The sequence below is a fragment of the Pempheris klunzingeri genome, chromosome 6, assembly GCF_042242105.1.
Source record: "Pempheris klunzingeri isolate RE-2024b chromosome 6, fPemKlu1.hap1, whole genome shotgun sequence".
In the NCBI taxonomy this organism is placed as follows: Eukaryota; Metazoa; Chordata; class Actinopteri; order Acropomatiformes; family Pempheridae; genus Pempheris; species Pempheris klunzingeri.
In genome coordinates this window covers 11,057,464-11,082,374 of record NC_092017.1, presented here as the reverse complement: position 1 = coordinate 11,082,374, position 24,911 = coordinate 11,057,464, and the positions used below count along the sequence as shown (strand labels likewise).

The window sequence follows — 24,911 nt, the reverse complement described above, 5'->3', positions numbered from 1 at the left end:
AGGGATACGGTGTTGCGTCTGACAATGTGGACGGAGGTGGTGAAGATGTCTACGAGAAGAATGAAATCATCTCAGTTGTAACAACAAAAAAAGGAGGACGCGAGATTAGTTACTATAATAGATTTGTTTGCACACAGACTTGTTACATTGAAGCAAACACGTGGGCTCTGTGTGAGAAACAGGCTCACCGGGACAAAAGGAAAAGACATCCACGGTGCTCCAATGCGTTTCATGCACTGAGGTCGAAATTCTCTTGAAGTTTTATGTTTTTCTCCTTGCGAGTCTCCGCTTTTCTTTTTACCGCTGGATATCAGACGCTTGGAGAGCAGAGGTAAAAACACCTTCTTTGGCTTCATCTTTCGGGGGAAGTTGCATGATTTCGACGGGTTTCACTGACACCTATTTTGACGCCTGCAATTTTTCGAAAAGTTTTCGGGAATGTGTGGTTAAAGCGGGGATGTAAGTTTTTGTCTGGTTTGAGGCGGCGAGCCGAGTGTGTGTGTGATGGTCTCCGCATCGACCACGGACAGGAGAGGAAATTACTCCTTTGTTCTGCGACTTAAATTAAATGTTGGTGCTGCCTCTCAAGCCTCATTTTGTTTTTCGCCCTGTGTGTGTGTGTGTGTGTGTGTGTGTGTGTGTGTGTATACGTGTGTGTGTGTGTGTGTGTGTGTGTCCGCCGCTAGCCCTTAAGCTAGTGTGTGTGGAAATGTGAAATCTTCACCTTGTGTAGCGTCGCCGAGCATTTTAGCTAAACTTTGTGTCGCGGGCCTACATGTATTTTCCGTGCAAGCCAGAAACAAACTTTCCATAAAACCCGTTTGGCAGCCCTTTTAAAAGCACTCCTTTATGGAAGTGTCTGGCCACCAGCTAGACTTTATTTTATTGCACATTTGGCAGGAAATTCCTCCTGCTCCCACCCCCACCGTCTCCTCCGCTGAACTCCCTCATAATGCACGACTTGAACCCTAATATGTGAAAGAAAGAGAGCTCCGTGTTTGTAGCCGTGAAGTTTGCAGCATTGCTCCAGTCCTCCTGCTTTCTGCGCTTGTTTCCACGCACGTTTTGTTTAATGGACCCAGCAGGAGCCTCTGGTTTTGTTCGCCTTGGTGATGGTGTCAACATAGTTCAAAATAAATGGTGAATGGGTTAGTTGTCAGCAGTGGCTTGGCCCTGGATGTGGCCTAGCGGAGATGATCAAATAATGTACAGCCTGCATCCTGTGGGGCCCTAGATGTTTACTGTCATTGTTGTGAACTATTTGGCCCATCCTGGTTATTAGCTATGATGATGTGTGTCATGAACAGGACATTTGGATGCGTTTCTTTTGGACAGTATTTGAATCAACAGTTGAATGTGCTTTTCTGCTCTGCACGGCGTCCCCTGTTTCTCCCTTAGTAATAGCACTGACACAAACACATGTTATGGTTACTTACTTGGCTTTTATTTTAACATCTGACAGGACTATTAACAATAAGAAAAAACATGTACAACCAATGCTAGAGGAAATTATGGTGAAAAAAAATTACATTCTCTTTTCACGTCAACAACAGTTCTCCTCAAGTAATTACATGTTTGTTTGAAACATAGTTTGACCCTTTTTATTGTGTTTGAAAACCATGGCTGGAAAAAAAGCTGCTGTTATTCATTTATATTAAGCACAGAGTCTCTAGTGTAGAGCATCTGTTTAGCTCCGTGGTTTGTTTCACAGTGGAAGTGCAGGCTCTTTGTGGAGAGTGACCTGCCTCCTCTGCCTTGTGTGGGGTGACAAAGACCCCTAATCTGCTTGCCTCAAATATTGATCCAGCAGTGGCTGAAGATGCCATTTTGTTACATTAAGGCCCCCCCATGTGCTCCACTCCATTTAACTCGGTGGTTAAATATTATTTGCAAATGTTACGTTTATGTTAGTGGTGTGTGCGTGTGTGTGTGTGTGTGTGACCTATTTTGTCCCTGATTGGCCATCTTATCCAAAAGTTTGGAAAAGCAATGACAGCCATGTTCCCAGCCTGTTTACACTTAGGGCGATGTGGGGTGTGTGTGTGTGTGTGTGTGTGTGTGTGCACTTTCTTTCCTTGTCTCAAGGTTACATTAGTTCTGCTCGCCTGAGTTCATTAGACTTGGACTGCACTGTTTGTCTCCCCTGAAGTGACTTGTGTTATTTTCATACACGTAGAAAATGATTTATTACATTTGATACTTTGGTTTTGCTTTCACGTCATTCCTTATTTATATTTTCATTTCCTGACCTAAACTTGAGTATTCCCTTTGTTCCACTTGTTTACATTTTACAACTTGTATTTCCTCTAAAACGTCCACCTATTTTGTTGTTTTTGTTTTTTGATTGCATCAATTTATACCCTTACAAAAGAGGCTGTAAAAGCACACCACCTGTTGGTGTCCAAGTGCCTCTATTCCTCCATTCGCTCCCGTTACCACTAGTTCCCTGTAAGGCTTGCAGAACCACCGCTCGGCATCAGAGAGCGGCCTTGGGCTTGCGTTGGAATGCAAAACACAGGGTAAATCCAGTATTCATGCTCCCTGTGTCATTTGACAAGGTTCTTTCTGAGTTGACATATGGTAATTTGGTAATGACGTGTTTGCATACAGTCATTAGCTCTGCCTTTCACCCCTATTTCCTTGGGCTAGCAATAGTCCTAATTATGTCTGTAATTGTAAATGTATTACATTCTCTTTTATGTAGCAGTGATCGACATATGGTTGTGTTATTTGCCAGGGTTGCGTAAAATGAAAGACAATTTTTAAGTCATTACTTGGTTGTGATTTGACTAAGGGCAGAGTATTCATCTTTCCATGCCAGTGTCTCTCTCATTTGGGTGAGACGGCAGTGTCGGGCTGAAATTAGCATTTTTAAGTAAACCTGGCTAAAGCGTGTAGTGTTAAGTAGCCTGATGTTGTCTGTTTTCCCTCGTTGGTGTGTATTTCAGAGAGGTGGTTATTTCAGCTGGATGATTTGGCCAGCTGAGACTTCATACATGATGATTGGTTTTTATATTTCACCTTGATATATATTTTGATATAGTGATGGACATTTTTGAATTGCGCACACACATTTGATGCTGTGGTAATAAGAGAGTTGTTGGGCTTTTTTTTTTTTTTTTTTGCTGGCATGTTATGGGAGACAAACAACTTGCCAATATGAATAATCTCTTAGGGTTGTGATATAGCAAAGGTAGATTAGTTTGAATCATTCATTACCATCATCCTCTGTTTTTTCAAGAGCTACATGTAACCTCTCTTTGTGCTTAATAGTGCCATTAAAATCCTGTATCTGCAAATTTCTCTCATAGGGTTTATTAGAGACTGAAGGGTATGAACGAACAGCAGCAAAGAATGGCTGCAGTGGGAACTGACAAGGAACTCAACGACCTCCTGGATTTCAGCGCGGTAAGAGAGTTGGAGAGCAGTCTGGGTGGTTCTGGGTGGCAGAGGTGGGTGGGTGGCATTGGGAGGAAGAGCTAAAGAGAGTGTGATACAGGTGTGGGTATGTCTGAATGAGAGAAGGGGGGGAAAGGGGTGAAGAGGGAAATCAGATGGAAGCCTAATTTGTCTAAATCTGCAACATAAGTTTGGCTATGTTTTTCTCTTTTTAAAACAATAGGTTGTGCCAGCTCTAGATATTGTCATCCTTTATTTGTGGCAGGCAGATGTAGTGCTGATTACATCAAAGTAAAACACTGATATACCTCAGGGTGACTGGTGAAAATGAATTCAGGTTTTAAATATAGGCTATTTAATTATGTAGGGGATGCAGAGGTACAGCAACAAGGAAGTGGATCCTTACCACAATGAACTGGTGTCCTCTGTAAAATGTAAATGGTGAATCAGAAACAACTGCAGGAGACTGTGGAAACACTTTCACCCCAGTTCATCTTGTAAACAGAATCTGAGGGGAAAATATGTATGTATGTATGTATGAGATGGTTCAAGCAAACAGCTTCTGTGCTGCTTTTTGCCATATTGTTAGTATTTAGGAAGACATTTTCAGAGATGCTTTCAGAGGTATCCTCCAGACATTATCTACAAAGTGGATAGAGGTACTCTGTTCCGCTTTTATTTACCTGTGCTTCATTTTGTTGTGAAGCTTTTGTTGAGCTTTATGCTGACATAAACATCTCATAAGCCCAATGGTGCTGTGATAGTTTTTTTTCTCCTAAATAAATTGGAAAAACTGGTTTGGCTAAATTGCCAGCTCTGGATAATTGTTATATATGGGGCACAACAGGTAATTCCAAACGGTGACTCCCAATGAATATTTGTCAGCAGACTTAATGTCCCGTGAGGTTCCTTTTGACAGAGTTCAGTTGATTAATACTGAAGTGTATGTCATTGCAGGAGTCATTGACATCTTGTGATGTGTAACTCTGGGGAACATCAGTACTAGCTTTATTTATTTTTTTTTTTTAGTGATTTTTAAAAAAATATCTTTTTAAAATTGTTGCTGTGTACGAGTATTGTCGGTGGAGCTCCTTTATAATGACGTGGGATTCAGTCAGCTGTTTTGTTAATGTAGTCCTATTTGCTGCCACACCATTGGTATTTAAAGGAAACAGTACCCCATGAAAGAAAAACACTGTGTTGTGAAGGGGGTTTGTGGGAGGTTCTCATTAGGCAGTTGGGTTCGTGTTAGAAAAGCTCAGATTGATCAGCTGCCAATTTGTATCAGCAGATGTTCAGTCTAAATATGACATTGATAATTGGGTGAGAAACTGTCGAACAATATACAAACAAATTTACCCCTCTTTGTTTATTTTCTGGCTAGTCAGAGGAAATGCATGTCAGATTGGACATGGAATAAAGAAAAACAAAAAATGTTTGAAATATCAGCGACCAAATGTAACTGAAACAAAGATGGTGTCCAAATCAGTTGTTGGACCAATAGATCTATCCTGTTTAAATAAGAAAAGAGGGAGAGGGAGCCTATGCAGTTGTGGCAGATTGTGTTATGGTGTCCTAGTTACTAAAAGGTTTGACTTGTACTGTAGAGTTTAGCTACGTGACTGAGATGCCACATTGCAGACATTTAGACCACACTAGAGCCTCATGGTAAAGCCCACAGTGGCGCGGTGACAAAACCAATGGTCTCATCAGTGTTTCAAAAGTTGGTGCTGCAGAAAATGAAAGAACATGAAAATGTGTGTGTGTGTGTGTGAGGGGTTTAATTTCAAGATGTGGTGTATTTGTTTCAGGGAAGCTTTATCTCTGTGCTTTTTTAGAATAAAATGGAGGGATTACTTATTTGTGAAAAGTGGTGTTTTCCAAATGTAGACCTCAACAACATTTGTAGTTAGATGGTTTTTACCAGCAAGTCACTGGTGAATTCACATGTTTTTAAATAGTTTACACTCACTTTAGACTGATCCAGTAAGGGGAAAATGCCTGCGTGGGGGTGGGGGTGGGGGTTACGGACAATAACTGAACAACATGTGTTGGTGATGTTATTTATTAATGGTAATAGGATGTGAGAAGTGTGCCACCCTTTGCTTTGTTAGTTACAGTATCTGTCCTCTTTTGTCTTGTAGATGTTTGCTCCTCCAGTAGCCAATGGGAAGAACAGGACAATGACACTCGCCAGCAGTCAGTTTGGTGGATCAGGTAAGCTTTTAAGCCTGATAAGGAAACCCACACTAAATCTCAAAGCAGTGTTGCTGCTTTATCTGTACTTTATGTGTTTGTGAATGTTTGTTTTCATTTTTGTATCATTTTGTTGATGCAACATACTCCATTTTATTTTTAACTGACAAAGCTGTAGCAAAGCGACAAAACATTACTTTAACATTGCATCTATAATCTTAAACAGTCTCATTAAATTCAAAAATGGAGTCCAAATCAACATGCCTTCATTTTACATTTTCTGGAAGAGAGGAGCAAGAACTTCAAAGGTTGCATAAAACTTCAAAATCATAAAGTATTTTAAGTGTAGCATTGACACCTCTTTGAGAAACAGAATTGCTGTAGGTTAAATCACAACTGGCTCAGGATATTTCATCTTTTTGTACAAAGAATTGAAACTGTGCAGATTTATTAATATCCCTACATGAGTTTTAACATCTACATGATCACCTTTTCGAGCTTCTTATGTCTTTTTTCAACTGTTTTTTTAAGTGCAAAGTAGCAGTAGGCAACCCCCTCAAGCACCTGAAGTCTTTGAGTGAGATTTTCTCTCTTCCTGAATGTTATTAGTAAGTCGTGTTACTTTCGTTCCTCTGTCACCCTGCCAATCTGGCGTGTGAAATCGCGTCACACTCCCCAGTGTTCCCCAGAGTGAGAACTTGGCCACTGAGGAACAAAGGCAAAAAAAGGGGCTTATGGACTTGAAACGACTCCCCCACCCTGAAGTGTAAAACACTCCTCCCCCAACACAGCACAGGGCTCTTACCCCCACTGATCTGCAGGAAATGGCTTGAGTCCGAGACAATGTGCCTCACCCCCAGCTCACAGCCTCTTAAACTGGCCCAGCATGCAGTGAGTGGCCAGAGTGGAAGAGAGAGCGTGTTGAATAGAGGGATCAGCCTGTGGAAGGCAGGATTCTGTTTGTTTCTATTACAGCAGGCAATTACTAAGCAGTGAGGAGTTAATTCCTTCCCCCCCTCCTCATGTCCTAAAGTGTGGCCCTCCGTCATTGACACCCATTTTAATGCGATACTTCAAGCTGTCCCATTTAACTTTGGGAGATCTACAGGTACCCTCTAATAGCACTTGGGAGTCAAAATGCTAACATCGGTGAATTCCAGCCCAGGAGGTTCTCGTAGATCTGTGTCATGGTATAACACAAAGTAGTACATAGTACACAGTCTGTCAATATGAGGATTGAAACTCGTGTTTACGGATTTTATGTGTGAGGAAGAAAACTGGAAGATTAGGTGTGCATGATTTCCATTCTTTTTCCCTTTTAAAAAAAAAAAAAAAAAAAAAAAGTTGATAATGGCTGCATTTATCAAAAAGACATTCATTTGAAACACACTCCAAAAGATTGCTTATTATCTCAAAATACAACATGGCTGTGGGCCAGGAAGCCTATTTATTATAGAAATGATGGCCATTTAAGAGAAATGTCCATCTATGACGTCACCTAGGCGGCTTGTATATTCAGAGACCCAGCAGCGCGGGAACAGCAGCGAGCAGCCTAGTGGCCCACCAGACCACCTCTATTCATCAACACAAAAGTGCTCAGAGGGGTGCTAATTGCATTAGGCGTCCTTCTCCCTTCCTCAGTGGCCAGAGTGTGTGTGTGTGTGTGTGTGTGGGGAAGGGTGTGTCGTGTGGAGTGGAGTGGGAAGAGAAGAGGATTGGAAAGAAGTGTGGGATGTTTGAGAAGTAGGGGAGGCCAAGTGTGACGGTGTGTGGTGGGAGCTGGCCAAGCCCACAAGCCTTCAGGCAGGCGTCCCCTCTGTCACCTCTGCAGCTGCTGGCAACGTCTCCAACCCCCGTCAAACACACACACACATACATACACACACACACAAATACATGGGACGCGACAGGCTCGCTTCCCTTAGATCACAACAAACGGCATTGTGAATTTACACATGTGGTGCTGCTCAGTAGCTAGCTCACTAGCTATGTGTTTGACTTTTGCACTCTGTTTTCTACCTGCATGTGCCTGCAGTATTGTGTTGTGTATTTTCACTGTGCATTGATGGGTTGTAGTTGGAAAATCTTAGCCCTCAGAAAGAGGAAATCTCGAAGGAGAGTGGCTTCCTTCTTCAAATAAATTAGATGTTTTCAGAGCCTGCAGCCGTGAGAAGGCTTTGTGGCTCAGAAAATAAATATTTTTCTGGGTTCTGGTTGTGAATCAGTATTTGTCTTGCCATGTGACTTTCACTGGAAGTACATTTGCACTAGCCATGCCAAAATCTGGATGGATGTGATATATGTCCAGACAACCTGTTTTCATTCCAAACCCCTGTCTTTTACATTTCTTATGTGATGTCCCAATTAGTTGATAGTTCAGTGTGTTTTCAATCTTTATCTTGTTTTCTCATCATGCCAATTGTGACTGTTCAACTATTCATCACTTACTTCACTTTGAGCTCTCTGTAGCCCCTTTCCATTGTATGACGGGGGCATAGATTTTGCTATTAGATTCGTTAGTTAACTTGAGCTACTGGGCTCAAGTACTCTAATGCTATCTTCAGATAATCTTCATTGTCCTGTGAGTATAAACTGCATAGAGAGGGCACACTGACATTAAGCATTTAATGGTAATTGCCTTTTAAATTTAGCGCAGCATCCGCTTTTTCTCACAGTTGGCATCAAAAAAAAATGTGCAAACGTCCGTACAGACTGGAAACATTTTAACAAATCCGCCAATATTTGTAATCTAATATATTGGAATGGTTTCATCATATTGTATTAACAATGTGATACAAAACCCTGTTTTTGTTGTTATCCATGATTAAAGCTTATTTTCTGCTTCTAATCAAAATGCAGAGAACTGAGATGTCATAGTACATAAGGTGTGTGAGCAATGCTTTGTAACTATCACATTGACTATTGTATGTCATGATAACTAGTGCAGCTAATTAAAAGGCATCCACAGTAGCTAAGAACTGTGTTGAGAGAGCTTTGGGTTTTTTTTTGTTTGTTTTGGTATGTGTTGGACAGCAGCACTCCAAGGCAACCAGAGAAATGAAAAGCTCAAGAGTGAAGTATGTGATGAAATGAGGATGAAATAAAGCCCAGATTGGGCAGATCTGTGTTTGTCCTGAAATTTCATTGGGAATGCAGACTCTTAAATTGTTCTGAAAACATTTTTTTTAGGTCACAGGCGAAGGGTTGGTTTAAAACGAAGTGCTAAAAATATTTTAACTGGCTAAAATAATTGATGTAGGAGTACATCGCTGACCAACTTAAATGGTACATATCTTGTTTTTACAATTAGGCTTTAAAACTCGCTTACTTGCTTGTACAATAGCCACAAACCCAGGATCTAAAAACTATCCTCTCAAATGTAGTAGCCATGTGACCCCAATTGTGTGTTTTTCCTTTTTTTTTTTTTTAAAGTTTGATGCTCAGTTCAACTTTATATGCATTATTCTGTCATTTTGGTTGTCTGGGGTGATGGTCAGTTTGTGTTGATTACACATGACAAGAGATTAACAACAATAGAAAGATCTCTCTCCTGGCATAGCTGGGCTCTCCTTGGCTGGCTGAGCGTCAGTGTCACCTCAGCAGCTCTCCACCTTGTTTTAATTGCCTCCGAGTTAATTACTCCAGTAAGTGTGAAACAATGTTGTCAGACTTCTCCTGCACAGCCGTGCTTTCACTCTATCCTCTGCACCCCCGCTGGCCAAATGGAGGCTTCATAGGCGGATGAGTGGTGTATTGAAAATAGCTGTGAAGATTATGAAGTTACTCTCTTACCTCTACTTGTTGGCTTGGTAGACCTACTCGGTGCAGGTTGTTGTGGAAGGCGATAATGTGTAATTTTGTGGGTTACCTGTTACAGTTTTTGAGTGTGTAGTACATGTAAAAATACTTTGTGGTTTACCAGCAATTTGGATGAGGCTAGAGTGTCTTGAAGTGGAAAAGAGGTGTTTGAGTTAAAGCACAGCTTATTGTCTATGTTTCTAAAGTGGGTTTTTATCTTGCTAATTTCATATTACTTTTCTTGGCACCAAGCTTTGGCTGAAGTATCTTCATACAAAGTCTGTCATCTTTATTTAGCAGCAAGCCCATCACCAGCATCCTGTGCCATTGGACATGGTTGACGGTGGTGCAGCGCTTTATTAGTGCTGTGGCCTTTCAGCAGGGCCGATGTGACAGTGAGCGAGGCTGATCTTTTGAGGTCCCCTCTCCTGCCTGCTTGCCTGATTCTCCATGCCACTGGCATCAGCTCCATAGATCACGGCTGTCGCAGCGTGTGTAGGTGCTTGCACCGCTCTGTTAGTCTCATCACTCATTCTCGCTCGTCAGCCAGGCTGCTGATCTCACCCAGACCTCTCTCTCTCTCTCTGTCTCTCTCTCTCTCTCTCTCTCTCTCTCTCTCTCTCTCTCTCTGCCTTCCCTCTTGTGCGTGTCTCTCTCTCTCTAGCGTCCCCTTGCTTTCTCCTTCCACCCGCTCGCTCTCTTTTGCTTTCTCACACATTTTTTTAATTAGGCAAAAATCAAAGACGAAATATGAATATTCATAAGGAAACCACATTAATATGCACAATTATGCAAATCAGCATGCAATTAAGGCTTGTGTCTCCAGAGAGCCTGGATAGCATTAGTGCATAAGACAGGGAGAAGGGGATGATGGGGGTATTTTGGAGTTTTCTGCTCCACCAGTCTTTTGGCTGTATTTTTCCTTTGTGCCACACATCGGTCCTTTCTTTACCTAAAACATTGTTTCATGTTTGTTTTGTGTTATTTTATGTGCTTGTATGTGTCAAATTGTCTGAGTGGAATTTAAATGTGGTTCAGATGACATTTCATCCTCTTGGATTACATTAGGGATGGGAGTTGTTAATTTTCTGCTATTCAGTGACCGTAATAAACACTAATGGGCACACTGAGCAACATTTTGTGTATGTTTTTCTTTTTCCCCCAGAAATGGTGTAACATTGCATTGCATCTTGATCAATAGCGATGCTCTCTCCTGGCTTGTGCAAGTCCATTGTGACCACTTACAATGAATATGTTAGGACCTTGAAGGTTTAGAGTAGAACATCATCACGGGTTATCTTGAAATGACTCCCAACGTCAGGGCATTTCTACATACCTGGAATAACACATTGACGATGATTATATACTCTAATTTTGAGATTACTAACATCGTTCACAACATTAATCCATCCTGCTTTTTGATTCTTTCATGTCTACTTTGGTCTAATTTGCTAGTTTCACTACCTGTCAGTATTAACAATATGTGTTTTTACAGCAATAGATGAGCGCAGCGGCTCTGGTTCTTGGGGATCGGCAGAACAGAACAGCCCCTCTTTCAGCCAAGGACGGGTAAGATCTAAATACACATGCACACTCTTGAGTTGCACATGATTTTAAGTTTGGAGACCCAACCATTAACACCAGATGCCATGATATTGTCACACACTCACACGTTAAATTAATCACTCTTCCATAAATGAGCGCACACACACACACACACACACACTCCCCCTACCACCATAACAGCTTAGTACTTTTTCATGCCGTGTGCCATGTTTGATTTGAAGTGGTAGTTTTACTTTCTACCTAATAACCTTGGCTCAGGATCCTGCATTGGCAAGCTCTCTGGTAGCCCAGAACCTCTGAGGAAGCCCACTGGTAATTGCAGCTTCACATCCGCTGTAACTGTCTTGGCACAACTCTGTGTAAATACAAGGAACAGGGGGTGAAATGGATGCAGCAGGCTTTGATTACCACAAGTTGATAATTAAGAAAGTCGGTTTGAATCCCTCGAGCTGATGCAGATTTGTTTGGCATTGGTCCTGTTAGTTAGACAGAGAAGCAGAGGGAGGGTAACCACTAAACCATATAGGTGCGCTAACAAGATGGGGATGGACTTGATGAGTGGTTATCGTTTCAATCTGTGGGTCTGTGACTTTGTATGTCCAGTGTTACAGCCTGTACATTTTTGTTTACATTTTCCATTCTTTTTTTAAGGTTGCTCATGTTGTTTTGTGTACCACTGTTCCCACAGGGCTATGCTGAAGGATCCCACTACAGTGAGCACGAAGGCTTGTCTTCTCCATTCATCAGTTCAGGGATCACAGGTAATTTTTATTTTTTTGTTTTCTTTAAATAGTTTTTAACAAGTGACTTATGTCATGAAAATCACTAGACAAGCATTTTTAGCACTTCAGCGTAATGACTATACATTTACTTCTCAGTGCAAGACGAAATGTTGCCTCGTCATTTTCCAATTTTAAGATAATCAAGTTGATAATCAACTGTCTTGCTTACTTTATGACCAATTGTTTTCTGTGTGGCAAAATGTGTATGTGTCTGCATCCATGCATGTGCGTGTGTGTGCGCGCGCCTGCGTTCATTCGTTGAGTGTTGGGGATGTTAGGGCACTGAAGCAGAAGCCTTCCCTAGGGTTTTGTCTGGCAGGCGGCTTTATGCAGCTGAGCGTACTGAAAAAGGGGAGGGCATCTCTGGACTTTTTGTACTTTAGAAAACCTACTTTTCATTTGTTTTAACACACACCATTGCCCAGTAATGTTTTTATACCAAAGGTTGCACTTGCATTAACATTTAAACAATCCTCACTTTTATCTTGCAGGTAAAAATGAGAGGCCACCGTACCCTCCATTTGGAAGCCAGGTATGTTGTCACTTAGCTTCTTTCTTTAATCTCCGTAAGGTTGTGTGTGTGTGTAAGCTAAATTAATGTAATGTATCCGTTTAAAGGAAGCCCTGTTTTCTCACTTGTCTCTTAATGTTAAACACTTCTCTAAGTATTAAAAATAAAACATTGTTTCTGTTGTCTCTTTTCTCCTAGCCTGGTTTTCTACCTAGCGACATAGCGATGCCTAGCCCAGATGCCATGTCCCCCTCTGGCCTGAAATCTGGCTCCCAGTTTTACCCGTCATACCCCAACAACCCCAGGAGAAGGCCGCCCGATGGAGGCATAGGTAAGATAACTAGATGAGACTTTACTTCCTCACTGTACAGAGAGTCAAGCTTCACCGAGTCAAATTCCTTGTTTGCCTATTCAAACTTGGCCAATAAAGTTGATTTAATTTGATTTGATTTGAGACATGGTTCTGTGTTGTGGGACCTTTCGTGTTCCACCATTTCCCCTCTTTTTTTTAATTAAATTTTTATTCCATTAACTACAACTGCAACTAATGATTTTCATTTGAGATTAATCTGCTGATTAATTTCTAGATTCCTTAATTAATTGTTTGGTCTATAGAAGGGCGGAAAATGTCTTACCACAGTTTCCCAGAGCCCAGTGATGTGATGTCTTAAACAGTCCAAAATCCAATGATATTGTTTTTGATGGCTCAGAGAACTAGAAAATATAGATTTTTGAGACATCAGAAGGAGTAAATTTTTGGCCTTTTTTGCTTAAGAATTGTCTTAAAAGATTATCAAAATAGTTGTCAATGATTTTTTTTTTAAACAAGGAACTGAATGATCGGAGTAGCAATTAGTTGAAGAGCTAAAACTAATACTCTAATGTATCTAACTTTTTTTTGTTTTTTACCAAGGTTTGATTATGTGTTTTATTTTGGTTTTGTTTTGTTTTTTTGGGTTGTAATTTGTCAACATCGAACAAATCACATCTATACAAAGCCACATACAGATGAATGCACAGCAGCATTCATTCACATTGACAGACACGGACATTCACAAGCACACACATGCTGCAGTGTGTTCAGTGTTTTGTTTCCTGCAGTTGGAATTGGAGCACACAAAGAAGCTGCACCTGAATGGACATAACGCTGGTAAATGTGTCCTTGCTAAGTCCTCATTTGTGTTTTTGCTTCTCACCTTTTCTCTGTGTCTCCACCTGCCTGTATGTAGACACCCAGCCAAAGAAGATTCGGAAACCCCCTGGCCTGCCGTCCTCGGTGAGAGCTTATTTCTGCTCGCCTTCACAGCTCAGAGCCACTCCTCTCTCTCTCTCTCTCTCTCTCTCCTTCTCACTACACACACTAAGTATACACAGACACATGTACACACTGCTTTCTCTACTCTGCTTGAGCAGTTCTGTGACAGACAGGGGTGAAAACCCTCTGCTCAGTCAGACTCTCAGTTAGCTTGACAGTCAGGCAACTCAGGCCCCAATAAACATCACTGGGGTTGTCTCTACACTACACTCACGTTGTTTCAAGTGGTGTTCATGGTCTGGTTCTCATGTAGACGAGCAATTTCATAGGATTTCGAAATACTATGTCAAGTCTGGTAATTTACCTTCTTCAGTGGCCAGATTAGGAATTATATATTTGTAAGGAAATGCTGGATATAGGTAATGAAGGTATGCATGTTTCAGGCAGCAAATGCAACAAGGCTTCCAAATAGGTTGGATGTTTCAATTATTCAGGGTTCAAAGCAGAGTTTTACCAATCTCCTGTTAAATCTTTTCTCGCCACCAAAGGACAGTGTGTGAACCATCCTGGAAATTGTTTGGCTAGTCAGATTACAAATTTGCTGTGTAGCCAAATTTTCACTTATTTGAATATCAATCTTGGGTTTTCAGTTTCTGATTATTAGTTATTTGTTACTATTATTCCTTTAAAACTGTTAAAGGATAGGTCAGATTTCAATTTGTCAAGGGGATTTGAATCTGGAGTCAACTGAGTGCCATCAAACCCCAATCCTAGTTCCAAGCAGTACGACGTATCATATAATGCTTTGATTTACTGTACCAAGTGTCACATTTTGTCAGTGGGCCCAGAATTACTTGCAGCTGATGCAGCTGGTGTGTGTGTGTGTGTGTGGACGCACATTATGGTAACCGCACATAACTGGAAACGCAAGTCACTATTACATTATAAAATATATATCTATATACTGAATGACACTCACTATTAGTTTAAAGTTACTTGGCAAATAATTGAATCAGAGTGCAGTTGCCCACAATATTCCCATTTATATTTTATTTCCATTGGCTAAATTTGAGTCATGCGTGCTGGTTAGCAGCCAGTTCTTCCATACAGTCTCAGCTACTGTAGATCAAAGATGAGTCAGAGGCCCTTTGCTCAATTTGAATACCAACTTCTTCATGGTCCTGAACTGACAGATGCGTGACTTTGTAAGATGGCAAACATGATACAGTATTTCAAGTCAGAAGGGCCCTGCTGGGTAGTTGACTCTGCTTTGCTGTTGCTATCAGAGCCCAGTCTTGCTGCTTGAGCTGCCACTGGATCATCAATATGAAATACTGCCATTACATAAACATTTCTGGAACCCAGTCCTCATGCTACTGTAGCTCTCAGATGACAGGAGTGACCTAAAAGACAAACTCTGTATGGAACCTTGTGCATCTTCTCACTTGTGTTTTAGTACCGAGCCTTGACGAAGTACCCAAGCCACCAGGCAGAGGATAGAAAGATTAAGAGAAGTTATTTAACAGTTTATCTAAATATACTAGTGCGGGTGTTCAATTTGTTTGGCCTCTGATAATACTGCTTGCAATATTCTTGAGAACTACTCATCCAAATACACCTTTTCTTAACCTTTTATACCTAGCCCTTTTTAAAATGCCCAGTAATGGCTGACCGCTAGCTATTAGGGACCAGGCTATTTCTGGGAACAAAAGCGTTGTTTCTGAGAGTTGCATTGCTGGTGCTTGAAATGTTTGCTACAATCTATCCAGGATGCTGTTTGTGGTGTAACAGTTAATAGACATTGTGTGTTTTTGGCAGTATTAATGCGCTACCGATAAATACGTCCCATAGATCTCATGAACTCATCACTGTGCCTCCTTTGGTCCTCAAAACAACTGTTCATCCCATTGACTTCACTCTTGGCGAGCATATTACTAAGAACAGACATGCATATATTATTAATGTTCTGAAACTTTAAGAAGGTGTAAGGTTTCTTGAGTGAAATGTCTGCACATTAGCCATGTGTTTGCCCCAAACTGCCGCATGACTATGCTGATATTTTTTAGAACGAATGGATGAAGTAAATTCACAAGATTTTTATGGCTGACTAGGTCCAAATCACGGAGCCATGGATGCGTAATCTGACAGAAAATGAAGTCAAGCGTTGTGTTCTGACTTATCTTGGTTTGAAATAAAGTTGCAACAGATGCAACAGATACAGATACTACTGTAGTCAGCTGAACTGATTAGATGGGTTCATATTAGATCAGTTAATAGTCGGCATGGAGACTGGTCAGAGTTGGTAATCTTGCTGCTCGGCTCATTTTTTGGTCCCTTAAAATGACACCGGTGCTGCCCTCCACCTGTGGGTGCTGTCATGTTTAAGTGGCTGCTGAAACCTCTGTGTGTAAACACACTTCGCTGTGGTGACTACATCACAGAGATTGAGTGGGAACACTCTGTCTGGCTGAGGCCCCCTCTTTTTCACTGTCTGAACCTCAGTCATTCCCCACAGTGTGAACGATGGCCGCATGGTTTTAGTGCGAATGATGAGATGTCTGTGTGTGTGTGTGTGTGAACCCCCCTCCCCCACTTCACCCAGCCCTCTGCCTACGCCTCACCACATGATGGCCTGGGTGGGCCTCCCCCTGTGAGTGACCCAGTTGTGAGGCACGGTGCTTGCGAGGCCTCTTAGCCCCGTGTCTGAGCCCAGATTAATGACTGCCGATGATGATCCTGCGGTCTTTCCTCCCTCCCACACTACCTCCCTTCCTGCTTGTCTTCACCACCCCTTCAACGTACTGTTGTTTTTTTTCTCTATCTACATTTGTATCTTAAATCATGTTGCTGTAAATCAGTAAATGGACAAATAATTGCTGCACTGGAAAAGCCATTTCTCATTTTCCCTCCAGCTCCCTGACCTCTCTAACCCACCAAAACTTGTACACCAGACCCCTGCCCTAACCCTGTGAACCTTCACCTCCTCTCACCTGCAACAATCAAACAACATGGAGGAACTTCTCTTCTGCCCCCTAGTTGTCCACTGGTCTAATCTCAAAACCCTTGCGGTTGAATAAAGCAGTTTGAGGTTAGTTTGATGTTAATCTTCATCTACTCCCCGCCCCTTGCAACAACCTTTACACGGTCATAACCTGAATTACATTAAACCCCTATTAGTTGAGGATTTTACTCTAGAAATCCCCTTTCTTCCTGAGAATACAATTATCCAGTAGCACCAGTCATTGTGTAGTTCTCTGTTCCCATGTAGAGCAGCAGGATTCGCTCGACATTGTTCCCTGTGAAAGAACAACTCAAAGCCTATTGTTAAATGAAGCCATCTCCGTCATGTTTTCCCCTGAATTAACCGTGATCATTTTAAATCCCCTGTTTCCTTCACACTCCCCTGGCCATATCAAGCTTTGTTTAAGTCATTTAGATTACCTTCTCCTGTCCCCCCTCAACACCCCTTATCTCTCTACCCATTTCATAAATCATCAGGGCCTTCATTTTTTCCCCTCAATCCTCCCCCTTGCCCCTTTACCACCCCCTACCCACTGCAATCTCTCTCTCTCCCTCTCTCTCTCTCTCTCTCTTGCTGACTGGATCCCAGCCCCCATCTCTCTCCCTCTCTTCGCTCCCTCTCCACAGCCCAGCTGCCTGTGGAGTTGGATGTGGTCCAGGAACAGGCAGATGGCTCTGTAATTAGAAGTGCATCTCTCCATTCCCTTTCCACTTCTCCCTGTTAAATCAAATTACAGAAAAAATCCCTTCTCTGGATTAGCATTCTTTGCAGCATAGCCTTCATTCTCTTTCTCTCTTCCTCTATCTGCCATGTACTACAGAGGAGGAGAGGAAAACACTGAGTGAGTGGTGGTCGATGGTGTCGGGGAAACTGAGGGCTTCTCATGTCTTTAGTCTGTGGCTTTGGAGCACAGAGATGTGTGTCATTGACTGCCTAGCATTCATTTTTGTTAGCAATTTGTTGAAAGGATGTGTGATTGGACTCTTTAAGTTGCTAATGTAAAATGTAAAATTTCATCAGAGCTGACAGTTTCTGTATTTTGTCCTCTGTTGCCATATAGAATGTGATGGCGCTAGTGTTAGGGTATTGCTAGTGGAGTGTGTGTGTGTGTGTGTGTTGGCTCACTGAATGCTTGGTATGTGTGCGAGTGGATACTGAGTGTGTTACAGGGAGGGGCTGCAGGCCAGGCAGTGCGATGTCACTGGGGTCCTGGGAGCTAGAGGAAGTGCTCACTGTGCACTGGGATTCAAGCCGTCGCTGTGCCCAGCATGGCATGGCCGCTGTGTTCTCCTCCACAGGCGAGGAGCCGGCCTGCCTCCTCAGCCGGCAGACTCCCTCTTGCCATCTTGTGGCCACTTGAAGCTAGTATAATTACATGGCTTTCAAAAGCAAGGAATCGGGTGGATTGATACCGCACTAGTCTCTCATGATGCTAAGGGCTACATTTGACAACGTTATCCTTTTTTTTTTTTTTTACATTTTAATTCAGAAACACAAAACATCCATCTTTGTAAGTGTATGGTGGTTAATGTAGAAATCACAGTCCGGTTGCTCACTGTCTGCGTGTTTGTTTAGGTGTATGCTTCCACATCTGGTGACGAGTATGCCAGAGACAATGGAGGATATCCTGGTGCTAAGCCTGGAGCGGTCTACCCTGGCTCTTTCTATATGCAAGGTAACCTGTAATCATAATATCACAAGAGTGAATTTTCTCTGCAATCCTATTTTGCGGAGGTGTTTTTCATTTTTACAAATGTCTCTCTGCTTCTCTCAGAAGACCCCTGGTCGTCTTCTGGCTACTCTGCCATGCTGGGTAACTCTCCTCACATTGGACAGCCAGGCTCCTTCTCTGCAATTAACCCACAAGACAGGATGGTGGGTATCCCATTCTAGCCTCTCTGGTCATTATTTTTTAAATTTCATTTCAGTCCATTGTTTGCTTTCTTTATAATGGTTCATATCTTCTAATGCTGCTTGTTAGGAAATAATGTGGTTAACTTGAAGGAACAACTTTTAAAACCACATATCAGAGATACATAATAAAATGATTTAACATTTGTAGTTACTATGTGAGGTTGAATAAATAAACCTTAAACTTCCTACATGAAGCTAAATGCATTCATCACATTAGTATATATTTCTGTGAGGGATGTTTGTGCCTTATGGAGCTACTTGTATCCCTTCTCCAGAAGCGTCAACCCCTGCCTCTGTCCCCACAGAACTATCCTCTGCACGGCAGCGAAGTCAATGGCTTCCACTCAGCCCCCACCTCCTACAACCACACATCCGCCATCAACGGAGAAGGAATCATGGGTAGGGAACTTTTAAAATGAACTTGAAGTCTTGGAAGCATCTGTCTGATTCAACTCCCATGGTCACTTGATGATTTTTTTTTTTTTTTTTCTCTCAAAAACAAATTAACGGGTCATCCGACTCACATTATTTATTTTGTCTCTGCAGCCAACCGAGGCACCACAGCTGGCAGTTCAGGAGATGAAATTGGAAAGGCTCTTGCCTCAGTGAGTTCCTTTTCTGTTTGTTGTTGGTTTTTTAAATTAGTGCCGGGCACTAAAACAATTACAGTAATTTTCCCAGGAGTTTTATTCGCCGTCAAAATGAAAATCTGTGATGTTGAATGTCTGTGTGAAGAAGGAACAAATTAGTGCAAATTCAACTGAGGATGGTGACACTGACAAAAACGTTCCATCAGTGGTTTAGCATAGTTTGGTTGTTCATGGTCTGATCCAAAACAGATGATTGTCCACAGGGCACATCCCAATAAGGGCAAAACAATGCAATTTAAAGGCGTAATAATGTTTGTATTCTGAAACATCATGCATTGTGTTTCATATGTGGTGCTACTTATTCAGGTTGACAGTAAGCATTTACATTCAGAAAACAAGGTTTAATTGTAGTATTGAAATAATTATTATTAGTAATAACTTCCTGCATTATTTCTTATTTAATTTGCTGCAACTCTAATATTGTATCCTAGGAAAAAAATACTGTGGTGAATTTCCTTTCTGGCCTCTAGTTTGAACCATACTAAATTGCACTGAAAATAATGACGGCTGTTTTGGTCAATTCTTTCAGATTTACCCATCGGACCACAACAGTAATAACTTCTCCTCAGCTCCGTCTACTCCTGGATCTCCTCAGGCTATTGCAGGTACAGTCCACATACAGATAATGTAAGCGTCTAATTTTTATTACTTGTTTCTGAAAAGTCAAAATGTTGAGGTTTAAATCTGTTATGCAGAGGCAGTTGAAGGCAGTTGAAGGCAGTAAAAGGCGTTAATCTCCAGACACCCAATTGTGTTGTCCTAAACATAAATATGAAAAAAATCTGCAATTTCATCAATTGTTAATTATTTAGTCTTTAAAAGACAACGTCTTTATTTTACTGTAATCAGTTATGTGCTGCGTTGCTTTGATAACAACCTGACCGCTCAGTAAAATTTGCCAATCAGAAGGTTGGCAAACTGCGTTCATGTGGTTTTATCCTGTGCTTTTTTTCCTCTCACTCAACCACAAATTTGGATAATATTTCAATTACAGCCACAGAATACCTACATCAGTGCAATTTATTAAACTTGTTTAGTTTGATTGCAACCTTGTTTTTGGCACACAAAAACGAATCAGTTGAACTTGTTGGAGCAAAAATGATCCTCCGCATGTGTAATGTTCTCGAGCACAGAAACGTGTCTGCAGCTCCATCTGCTGTGAAGCTAAGAACTACCACTTTACACTGTCCCAATATTTCTCTCTGCAGGAGCTCAGTCTCAGTGGCAGAGACCAACCACACCCAACTATGAAGGGCAACCACATGCACTGGTATGTTAAAACATTTCTCTGCTACATTAAAGTTAATTTGAGGCAGGAGCTTTCCATAATATTCTTCTAGCCATGATGGGCTTATTGTAGTTGGGTGCACAGTTGAGTACAAATGCACTGATGTAATCATTAAATAGTTTTGATGCATTCATAAGCAGCTTTTTGTTTGTCATATTGACTCCTAAGTGCTTGCATCTTGTATTCCTATAGCAGAGTAAAATGGAGGACCGTTTGGAGGAAGCCATCCATGTACTGCGTAGCCATGCTGTAGGCCAGGGCTTAGAGGGCGCCCACTCCGACATGCACAGTCTGCTGTCCGCAGTACACAACGGGGGCCTCGGGGGCCTCTCCCCAGCCTTCCCCAATGCCAGCCTTGCCCTCAGCAACAGACATCCTGCTGTGGTGAGTCACCTACTCTGCTCAAATTGGGTTTCATTTGTGTGTGTAAGACCTTTTGATAGCGTACGACAACAACATGATGCAAAAATGCTCACTTGTGATTTTCGTTATTTTTGTCACATGCACATAATATCATGGAGGATTGCTGAAACCTCTCTGCAAGGAGTTTGTTTTCATGCAGTTGTAGTGGAGACTGAGATGTGTTTGGGGAAGTACATGCTCATTTCATCCGCCATAGCCGAAGAAATTGTCAGTATTGAGGTTGTAATACAAGAGCCGTTACATGTATATTACACTTTGTGTGTGTGTGTGATAACTTTATTTGGTTACCTTGATTTTATATTGTTTTTATGTGTTTGCCAAATTGCCTTTTTGAAGAAATTGGTTTTCTGTTGTTTTTTTTTTTTTTTAACAAGAAAAACGATTTAAAAGATAAATTACTTTGATTTCTTTTTTTCTCAAGCAAACACATCATCTGTGCCATCTGCTGGCCAAAAGTAAAAGTGCAAGTTAGAATAAACTGTTTTTGCATGTACAGTTGCACTTAAGATTATTCAGCCCCCTTTGCAAATTTGATGTATGAGTAAAATGTACAAACTTTCAGCTGTGTTCAATGAACAGCTCAAACAAGAACAATTAAAATGAGTCTACACAACTAATATTACAGGTGGTTTCTCCCAATTCAACACAATATCCCACCATATCAATCGTTCTTGTTTGAGTTGTTCAATGAACACAGCTGAAAGTTTTTCCAGTACACTTAATTTGCAATTGGGGTTGAATGATTTTGAGCGCAACTGTATACAACATGTTTTCAACTGGCAACATGAATGATTAAGTAGAGGACTTTTTTTTTTTTTTCTCTGTAGTTGCTCTGTCTTACTTTGACCTAAGAATTTGGTCTGGGGAACCTTTTGCAGTCTGTCTGTTGGGGTGTAGTTGTGTTATGTCTGTCCTTGAGATTCACATCATGGCTCTCCACCTTCATCAGCAGGGAGGGAAACATGAGGAGCCCACAGGCCTTCCTCCCAGCAGCACTCTACTGCACGGTCATCACGCGTCCGGACCCACACCGTCAGTTGGCCAACCGGAAGGCTTCACCAGTAAGTTTGACTAAATGCCGTGGTCCTTTCAACAAAGCATGTCAATTGTTGTTCAATGATGCTGCGCAATAGCTTGTCTTGTACTTAGTAGACTCATGGTAGTACCTGAGTATTGAAATCAAACATTCAGTTTTGTGGCAACACTAGTGTTGTATTCTTCATTGCTGTCTGCTTAAATTTATCAGCTTTCTACATTGATCAAGTGTACTTCATCTCGTCTGTAGATGTAAGGATAATATTCAAAAACACTAAACCTCTGCACATGTTTCTGCTTAGGTCTCCCTGGTGGTATGGCCCGCTCCACACACTCCTCCAGCAGCTCAGACATCAAAAGAGAAGACAAAGAGGACGACGAAAACTCATCTGTTGCAGACAAGTCTGAGGATGAAAAGAAGGAATCCAAGCTACCACGCAGTCGAACAAGGTAGCCCACAGTGGACTTAACCCTGTTTTCTAGTCTTTACACATGAATTTAACAGCATGAAAAAATCTCTGGCATTGATTTTGGTTAAATCACAAATCCATAGTACAAATGATTTTATCTTTATGAAGGTGGTGGATTTCTTGACACAATTTACAAGTATGAGAATCTAAAGGAACCTGTTTAATATTGGAAGAATTTGCTGAAAGCTTCTTCTCACAGCTGTCCTGTGTGTCCCACTGGTTGCCCAGACTATGTTAGGTATTAAACAATGTTGAAATCCCCCTTCCCTTCATGTCGCGTTTTCAGAAAGGAGGCGTTGACCCTCCAGATGCTCTCTGCCCTTTCAGACCAGAAAGATGAGTAAGTTTCACCAAAAGAGGATCAATTTGCTTTGTGAGCTCACTCGAAGCACATGTTCATGAAGTTGATGTCTAAAATCTGACTTTTAATCGGCAGGATCACAGTAGTAAACTTATGACCTGCACTGTATTATTCATCACTGGCTTTCAATATACTCAGATGCTGCAGAGGAGTTTTCCACTTGTATGGATTTATTAGGAGTTTCTAATGTTTTGTTTTTCCATTTCAAAAGTAAATCATACAACACCTCAAATCACAAGACCAAAACGGTGCAGCTCAGTATAGCTTCGTTTCTTAACGATGATTTGCGGCAAAAGATGCACACATTGCGCAGTATACTGTTAGAAGTGAACATGTCCAACTTCTGCGAGATAACTGTAGTGGGAAATGCAGCTTCACTTCTATATAGTATCCATTTAACTTTTCACACATTTTGTTTTTAGTGCAGCCATTTGCTACAAGCTCCACTGTGGGTTTACAGTCCCTGCTATTGATGCTAAACTTAAAGCAGCTAAATGCTGCATGCATGAGCACTAACGTGTCTGATGGTATGTTTTGAATTGTCTTGGCTGTGGCTTCATCTTTTCATCACCATTTGTAAACTAGTCAAGAAGATGAAGATGATGAGGACCTTCCCCCTGAGGTGAAGTTGGAGCGTGAAAAGGAGCGGCGAGTGGCCAACAACGCCCGCGAGCGTCTCAGAGTACGGGACATCAACGAGGCTTTTAAGGAACTTGGAAGGATGTGCCAGCTGCACCTCAGCCATGACAAACCTCAGACCAAACTTCTCATCCTGCACCAAGCCGTCAATGTCATCCTCAATTTAGAACAACAAGTCAGAGGTCAGTCTGCAAGCAGCTCAACATGGATGAGAGGCAGCTATGTTTACCTCTTCTATACAATGTGTTGTTATTTTGTATTGAGAAGGCCTGTCTCTATTTTCCTTTCTCTGTCAGAGCGTAATCTTAACCCCAAGGCAGCATGTTTAAAACGCCGTGAGGAGGAGAAGGTGTCTGGGGTGGTGGGTGAAGCACCCATGCAGCTCTCAGGAGGCCATCCTAGTATGGGAGGAGATGGCCACAACCCAGTTGGCCACATGTAACACCAGGTAGGCCTTAAAAGATCGGCTTCTTATGTAATTAACCCCACGTATGATACAGCTATTTGTCACCCACAGGTATATTCCAAGTTATGATCCTTACGATTTCAGAACTGGTTGATATGGCTCCTGGTGGTAACATCAAGTGCAGTTTATCACTACATAATACATGATTTTTATTTTATTTTCAATCCCAGGCGGTGTGACATTTCATTTCATTTCTTGCGATTGCTTCAAAATAAAAGCCAGTCCATGTCTCACCAGTTGAATGCTTTTAATGCTAGAGCATGTTTGGTTTGCAAGAGCAGTAATTTCCTGTGAATCCCTCATGCATGTGAAGGCAAATTGAATCCAGCATGGGACTCTATATACTATATTAAAAACGTAGCTACTAACTGTAAATACATTGATTGGCTGTTCCTGGAAAAAATGCAAACCATAGATGCTGCCAAACGTTTTCATGAAAAGTTTTATAACTTCAATAAAGGAATGCACTAGATTGTAAGAGTCGGTGGGTTCAGTGTTATCCTCAATATTTATTTGATTTCTTTGTTATATAAAAATATTAAAGCGTATTGTTTGTGCTCCTTCCTTTTTACAGATCTGGTGGTGTTTCCTTGGCTGTCAGAGGATGTGGCCTTAACCGATTTCTTCCACCCATTATTCTCAGTGTGTGTGTGTATATGTGGACATGTCTGTGTATTGTCCGTTCAAGTTTCAAGATGCACATTCACACACTCGTACACACATGCATACTGCCAAAACTGACACAGCCTGTTTGTCGCACTCCCAACCATGACTACAAGCTCAAATGTGAAGAACTTTTTTTTTTTTTTTTTTGTAGTTTTCCTTTGTTTTATACATGTAAGAGTTTTTTTTTTTTTTTTTTTTTTTCTTCTTGGTTTCCACAAGATGATGGAATACCGGAGTACTTTTTGTCCTGCCACAAATTGGGACTTCACACACTGCCGAGAGGTGCTCTTGTGAAAGAAAGGAGACCTAAACAAACACATTGAATCAAGGATTTGTGCCTAATTGTTACATGTTTTCTATTTGACATTTAAGCAAATTGCTTTACATGTGAGGAACATTTATTGTGAGGGATTGCTTATGTGTATGAGCAATTATTTTTAATGTATGTCATTCCCAGCGTGATGGTACAG

The 24,911-nt window shown here is 41.4% G+C and overlaps 1 protein-coding gene across 3 annotated transcripts; it reads left to right on the top strand.

The window, feature by feature from the left end:
* tcf3b (transcription factor 3b) lies at window positions 1-24,600 on the top strand. 3 transcript variants are annotated; one of them, XM_070831803.1, is made up of 21 exons: window positions 1-331; window positions 3,312-3,408; window positions 5,544-5,616; window positions 10,889-10,962; window positions 11,648-11,720; window positions 12,233-12,273; window positions 12,451-12,583; window positions 13,482-13,528; window positions 18,105-18,204; window positions 18,304-18,404; window positions 18,749-18,842; window positions 18,990-19,048; window positions 19,623-19,698; window positions 20,302-20,363; window positions 20,574-20,765; window positions 21,757-21,865; window positions 22,142-22,289; window positions 22,596-22,649; window positions 23,256-23,491; window positions 23,606-23,757; window positions 24,350-24,600. In XM_070831803.1, exons 2-20 carry the CDS (start codon window positions 3,334-3,336, stop codon window positions 23,749-23,751), a joined length of 1,893 nt encoding a protein of 630 aa, XP_070687904.1. In that variant the 5' UTR covers window positions 1-331; window positions 3,312-3,333; the 3' UTR covers window positions 23,752-23,757; window positions 24,350-24,600. The 3 variants fall into 3 exon arrangements, with proteins under 3 accessions (XP_070687904.1, XP_070687903.1, XP_070687902.1); XM_070831802.1 differs by having other exon boundaries at window positions 21,754-21,865; XM_070831801.1 differs by having other exon boundaries at window positions 18,719-18,842; window positions 21,754-21,865.
* Window positions 24,601-24,911: the final 311 nt, after the last annotated feature.

What these genes read in the sequence shown, in the direction of transcription:
- tcf3b (XM_070831801.1), top strand. Translation starts at nt 3,334, where the DNA reads ATGAACGAACAGCAGCAAAGAATGGCTGCAGTGGGAACTGACAAGGAA. An exon ending in CAGTCAGTTTGGTGGATCAG is followed by an intron (nt 5,617 to 10,888) that starts GTAAGCTTTTAA and finishes GTGTTTTTACAG; the next exon opens with CAATAGATGAGCGCAGCGGC. An exon ending in CAACGGAGAAGGAATCATGG is followed by an intron (nt 18,843 to 18,989) that starts GTAGGGAACTTT and finishes TTGTCTCTGCAG; the next exon opens with CCAACCGAGGCACCACAGCT.